This window comes from Sinocyclocheilus rhinocerous, unplaced genomic scaffold (assembly GCF_001515625.1).
Source record: "Sinocyclocheilus rhinocerous isolate Xijiao unplaced genomic scaffold, SAMN03320098_v1.1 scaffold934, whole genome shotgun sequence".
NCBI lineage: Eukaryota > Metazoa > Chordata > Actinopteri > Cypriniformes > Cyprinidae > Sinocyclocheilus > Sinocyclocheilus rhinocerous.
Window position 1 is genome coordinate 406,627 of NW_015658752.1, and position 7,224 is coordinate 413,850.

At 31.7% G+C, this 7,224-nt stretch overlaps 1 protein-coding gene across 1 annotated transcript in view; it reads right to left on the reverse strand.

Annotated features, from left to right (window-relative positions):
• Positions 1 to 2,355, reverse strand: part of LOC107722906 (potassium voltage-gated channel subfamily H member 2-like) — a 60,236-nt gene extending 57,881 nt beyond the window's left edge. The window contains exon 1 of the mRNA XM_016531406.1: positions 2,228 to 2,355. Coding sequence (XP_016386892.1) covers positions 2,228 to 2,324 — 97 coding nt within the window. The 5' untranslated portion in view covers positions 2,325 to 2,355. The remainder of the gene's footprint in view (positions 1 to 2,227) is intronic.
• Positions 2,356 to 7,224: the final 4,869 nt, after the last annotated feature.

Consider the following 7,224-nt stretch of genomic DNA (forward strand, 5'->3'; position numbering starts at 1 on the left):
ATATATATATATATATATATGTGCTGCACTTTATAATGTGATGCCTAAATTTATTTGTAGCATTTAAAACAACTGGCTTTAGTTTTTACTGATTTATTTAGACAAAATAGTGTTGTATTTTATAATCACCTATAATTAATTTTTATTTTAGTGTCAACCACCCTAAAAACATAATATTTTTTATTATAAAAAATACAAAAATAATATATGAATAACTCTGTTTTATGTAATATTTAGCAAATTGAATATACATTTTTCACATTGCACATTAAGATGAAGTTATGCCTAAATTCATCTCTATCATTTAAAAAAAAAATCTACTTTAGGGTTTAATATTTCTTACTTGTTTAGGAAAAAAATTTGTGAAGTGCTTTATAATCAGACAGCTATAATTTATTCTCATTTTAATTCAACGCTCTGTTGTATTAGTCTACTAGTGAACAAAATAGTGTTATTGGCATCACATTTCATTTGAGGCTCTTAATTGACATCAAACTAGATATCCGTGAACATAATGATGCAGTCTGCTTTTTTCTGTTTGTGAAATGTTCTGGAGAGTAATTATGATCAGACAGTTTGCTCAACACTCATTTCTTCTGTTTGTGAAGAAATTCTGACGTGCTATATTTTTTGTGTATGTTTCAGATGACCAGCTCCTAAACAGCTCCACAACTAACTGTGATTGGTCCCTGTATGTGTCAATCAGGTCACCGAAGGTGCCAAAACAAAAAGGAAACCATACTGGATTGTTGTGTAGGCCAGTAAAACACAACGACTTGCAACGATTTGTATCGTGAAAAGCACTATACAAATAAACTTGAATTGAATTGACTAAAGCACAATCTGCACCTGCTGGTGAGTGTGTTCAAGCCTTGATATGAAGCCAGTTCTGAAAGCGTCCCTCATGTGAGTCGAGAGCAGAAGATGCCAGCGTCCCACCTGAATCTGAGCAGTCTCAGCGAGAAGCTCCTGTCTAATTAGCATGCTCTGCTGAGGAACGCCTCGCTGCGCTGGCCAGTTAAAGCACTTCCTGTTGAACACGACTGATTAGAATGGCTGGTTTAGCACAGCAGAGGTGGGGTTGTGAAGGAGTCACCAGGAAGCAGCTCTGCTGTAAGGTACAAAGTGATTCCTGCCTGACTTCAGTTTAGTCAATCAGAGATTGTCAGAGAAATGACTGCAGATTATTTACACACATAATATAACAGTGGTTATTAAAAGCTTCAGTTTTGTTGATTATGCATTAACTACAGTAACACAAGCTTTATACTCTAGATCACAACATTTGGGTTCTGGAAGCTGAAATCAGAATTGAAAAATTTTTCATTGAGAAATAATATATATAAAAAAAAGTATATTGTACGGAGCCCCGCACATGACATGCAAGAAAAAATAAATAAATCGTGCGCACGATTTACTAATTCATTCCCTCGAGTTATAAAATGTGCGCATGATTTACTATTTTGTTCCCTTGATTTATAAATTGTGCGCATGATTTACTATTTTGTTCCCTCGATTTATAAATTGTGCGCACGATTACTGTTTTGTTCCCTCGATTTATAAATTGCGCGCACGATTTACTATTTCGTTCCCTCGATTTATAAATTGTGCGCAATATATATTCATTTGTGATGCTTAAATTCATTTGTAGCAAATTAAAGCAGCTTTACATGACATTAGTTTTTAAAATGTATTTAGACAAAATAGTGTAGTTTTTTTTATAATCAGCTATAATTTATTATATTTATTATAGCTTATTACATATATATACTGTATATATATATATATATAATCTTTTTCTATATTACATGTTGTAAATATTTTTTTGCATAAAAACCAGTTAAATAGATTACATAAAAAGTTTATTTGACATGAAAAGTACTTTTTTTTTTTATTGTAACATCCACAAGGCATTATGGGATCAGTAGTTCATTCACTCAAAATAGATGTTATACTCGGTTTTGCATCTTTTTTCTTTTTTACTTTAATATTTTTTTAATGCTTTTCCCCCCTCTTCAAATCAAAGTTTCAGAGCTGGTTGGTTTGGATCATGGTTTAAAACTCTTGATTGAAGAATTTTGAAACATGCCTACTGAGGAAACAGATGGCGTAAATATTTGCAGAAAGAGCAGATAGTGGGGGAAAATCTGTGTAAGAAACCAATCTGACATTGCAATCAATCAATACATATATAAAAACAATAATAATAAATCCAGTTTGCACTCACTGATTTCAGATTTGGCAGGCGGCGTGAGGTTGAGTCTCTCCATAGAGTCGCTGCTCTCCTCGTCTAGAACATAATCGAAGTTCAAGATGAACATCATCACAACTCCTTCCTCGTTCTTCACTGGGATGATGTGAGTGTTGCACTGGAAGTCTGAGCCTACAGGAGAAACATGAAGACATGTTTAGATTTCTAGAAACTAACTCTGTTTCATCTTGTTATTTTGGTTGAGTTTCCATCGCTTTTCTGCTGTCTGGACCACGGTCCACGTCTAGCTTGATAATGAAGAGATGGCCATACTGAGAGTTGTGAAGGAAATACAAGAGGGCTGGAGATTTGAAACAAATCAAGAGGATAAAGGTACTTTTCATAAAATGGTTCGCCCAAGAAGGGATAATTCTGTTATTATTTATTCACTCATGTTGTTCCAAATCCACATGCTCAATTTTTTTGTCCTCTGTGGAAGACGGAATGTATAAATTTTGAGATTATATATGTTTTCTGAAGTCATATGATAGCCAGATTTAAGCTTTTATTCATATACTAAACTCTTCCCTATTTTTTAGTTTACTTTTTTTTATGAAAATGAAAAATAAACACAACAAAATTAATAAAACTAATAAAAAAAAAAAATCTAATATAAAAAAAATCAAATCAAATTAAAATATAAACAAAAAGTATAATAGTATTTCAATGGTACATTGTTTATTGTATAATGGTTCTGTGAGTGTTCATTTTTTCAATCGTTCATGCAATAACATATTTATTTTATTTATTCATAAAATAAATATGTGCAATAAATTTACAACATTTTTTAATCCTGGTTCATTAATTTCTACATATACATTACTAATGCATTTTTAACATTTAACATTTGATGCATGAATATGAATTAACAATGAACAAAAAAATTATATTAATGCTCTAAAAAATGCCCTCAATGTTTATTGTTAGTTCTTAATAGTTGATAGTTAATGCATTGACTAATGTTAACAAACTGAATCCTATTGTAAAATAAAATAAAATAAAAACAATAATAACATAATTGTTGTCTTTGGGGAATAATAACAATCTGAAATGCTTCTGTTTTGTTGTCAGTGCATGAACACATCTTTTCTCTAACGATCACAACAATTGGGTTCTGGAAGTAAAAAAATCCATATATTAAAAAAACGATATATTTCAATAATTTGTGTATTTTTAATTGTATATAAATGTTTCTATGTAAAACCCAACAACATAATTAGACCCCTCCATGTACACTTTTTGTGATCTCCTTGTTCAAAGCAGAGGGACTGAACCATAACAAACTAATTTGCACTCTGCAGCAGGAGAAGGTGAGATTGAAGGAGTGATGGCAGCTTTCATCTGCTGTCTGATACAGACGCTGCATTACCCAAAAACCCTCTCCAGCTCCAACAACCTCCAAGAGACAAACAACGTGAAAAGAGAGCCCCTGTCCTGAGCTAGAGGGTGTGATCACAGATAAATGCGCTGAATCAGACCCAGAGGTCAGAGGTCAGAGGTCACAACCTGTGCTTCTCTCTGCAGGCTTAGCCCTGTTCAACTGCCCTTATTCTGCAGCGGCGGGACTTAGCAGCCTGTGACAGGCACTGCGGCACAATGAATCTGTCCACATGGACGCCAATGTTCTCCTCTTATCTTTTCTCTTTTTTTAGTCCAATCCATCCTTATCTCCTGCTCACTCCCAAAGCCCCTTTAGTGATGAAAGGATACACAAATGCTCAGGCTCCTCATATCTGCTGCACTGAAGGATTATTAAAATGTTTGGGTGTTTGTATGAAAGATTGTGACTGACATAATATACAGATAGTATCGGTCCTGGATGCTGATGGAGACGCTGAATGGTTGAACTTGACATGATGTCTCTAAAAACGAAATCTTAAAAAACTTTTTAAAAAAATCACAAAACAAAATTACTAAAACTATAAAATTTAAATTAAAGCAGAAATTATAAAAATAAAATCAAATTCAAAATAATAACAAAAACTAATATAATATATGAATGATACTAAAATAATACAGTTGTGAACGGCCCCTAATTTGACCTCAGACAGATTGGCGAACTCAATTACAAAACGGACCAATGGATTTCCATGCCTTATTTTTTCCATTTATTTGTGATTACTTGATGAGGATTATTAAAATTTATTTTTGACATTGTACTTACAAATAGCGGTAAACAATTAAAATGTTAAACTGTGCATAAGTAGAAAAAACTGACTGTAAGTATTTACATTTTATGTTAATATTTACTTTTAAGAATGTTATTTTGTACAATATTGTTTAATTTTGAATTATTTATATTAAGCTTGATACAATTGGATTAATTTGATTGTATTCATTGTAAAATTCCCTGACATTTTCATGATTTTCATGGGAACCTTGACAATAAATGCCTTTGAAAGATAGATTTGAACCAAAGTTCAAGATAAAATAATTTTATCATCTGCGTATAAACTACTGTTTATAGTGATTTTTTAAATGGTTTTGAAAGAAGTCTCTTTTGCTCACCAAGGCTGCATTTATTTCTGTTTTCTATTTGAATATATATTTTAAAATGCAACTTATTCCTGTGATCAAAGCTGAATTTTCACTCCAGTCTTCAGTGTCACATGATCCTTCAGAAATCATTCTAATATGCTGATTTGCTGCTAAACAAACATTTCTGATTATCAGTGTTGAAAAGAGTTGTGCTGATTCATATTTTTGTGGAAACGGTGATGCATTTAGTTTCAGGACTTTTAATGAATAGCAAGCTCAAAAGAACAGCATTTATTTGAAATGGAAATCTTTTGCAACAATGCAAACGTCTCTACTGTCTGTTTTGAATGGCAGTGTATTCTTTGTATCTTTCGGGAACCTTGACAACAAATGCCTTTGAAAGATAGATTTGAACCAAAGTTCAAGATAAAATAATTTTATCATCTGCATATAAACTACTGTTTATAGTGATTTTTTAAATGGTTTTGAAAGAAGTCTCTTTTGCTCACCAAGGCTGCATTTATTTCTGTTTTCTATTTGAATATATATTTTAAAATGCAACTTATTCCTGTGATCAAAGCTGAATTTTCACTCCAGTCTTCAGTGTCACATGATCCTTCAGAAATCATTCTAATATGCTGATTTGCTGCTAAACAAACATTTCTGATTATCAGTGTTGAAAAGAGTTGTGCTGATTCATATTTTTGTGGAAACGGTGATGCATTTAGTTTCAGGACTTTTAATGAATAGCAAGCTCAAAAGAACAGCATTTATTTGAAATGGAAATCTTTTGCAACAATGCAAACGTCTCTACTGTCTGTTTTGAATGGCAGTGTATTCTTTGTATCTTTCTGTCAGTCAGAGCCAGCAGGACTCAAACACATCAGCGCTGAAGCTCATATAGGACACAAGCAGGGGATCGTCTTGAACATGCTGGACCTGAGCAGTACATCAACGTCTCCAGCTCCAGCAGGTACCATTAATACTTCTAACACAACACCGACAAGAAAAATGGATTAAATGAGGTGCGGAATATTCTGCTGCAACTCTGCTCAAATGTAATTTAATCTACATGTTCAGTATAATCTAATGAGCGTGCGGAGGAGAAGTGCTCGGAAAATCCTCTGAACATGAAGAACATCACGGCCTGTCAATGAGAAGATGCGATCACAAAATGATTTCAGCCATTTACTAAGATGTCCTAATACAAATATGTGACCCTGGTGCACAAAACCAGTCATAAGGGTCAGTTTTTTTAAATTGAGATGTATGCATTATCTGAAAGCTGAATAAATAAGCTTTCCATTGATGTGTGGTTTGTTATGATAGGACAATATTTGGCCTACAACTATTTGAAACTATTTGAAACAACTATTTGAAAATCTGGAATCTGAGGGTGCAAAAAAATCAAAATATTGAGAAAATCACCTTTAAAGTTGTCCAAATGAAGTTCTTAGCAATGCATATTACTAATCAAAAATTAAGTTTTGATATATTTACGGTAAGAAATTTACAAAATATCTTCATGGAACATGATCTTTCCTTAATATCCTAATGATTTTTGGAATAAAAGAAAAATCGATAATTTTGACCCATACAATGTTTTTTTGGCTATTGCTACAAATATACCCCAGCGACTGGTTTTGTGCTCCAGGGTCACATATGTCAAACTGACAATAGCCTGAATGTAAAATTAAATGTGCAGCTTTTGGCCCGTGTTACACTGCACACAAGTTCAGTCAGATGTACTGAATAGAAATTGCCGTTTATGTGATGCTTAGAAAATTCTGCCTCAGATGGACAAACTTGATAGCCAAATGAACCATGCCTTTTCCTTAATTTTCCATTTATTTGTGATAACTGAATAAGATTTTTTTTTTTTTAGAGATTGTACGCACGCATAGTGATTTCTAGATAATGAAAAGTAAAAATAAATAAAAAATCTAGAAGATTAAAAATTAATCAAGATTTTAATAATTATTTGTAAATGTAATCTTTGTAGTAACTGTAAGGTTATTAAAATAAAATTAATATTTATCCAATTGAAATTTTAAATAAATGCTTTGTGATTTCATTTGGTGACACAAGTGCTGCAGAAATGTAAAAAAAAAAAATCTTTACTTTCATACTTCTACCTGATCTGACTCCAAAAAATTGAGTTTGTTGGCGTACCTTAATGATTTCAGGTTGATTAAGTCATATTAAATAATATAATTAACTTGAATAAAACCAGATAATTTAGATGTTAGTACATTAAATACATATTTTAGTTGATTTGACAAAACATTTTACAGCACAAACTTTTTATCACTTTTATCTTTAAAAAAAAAAAATGCATTCTAGAAAATAAAAAAACCACTACACTTTCTACAATTTGAAGAATTTTCTACAATTTAAATAATAAAAAAAAAAAATTATTTTAACATTTGTATTAATTGTATATTGAAAGTACATTTTTATTAAATTAAAAATTTAAATATTTTATGATTTCATGA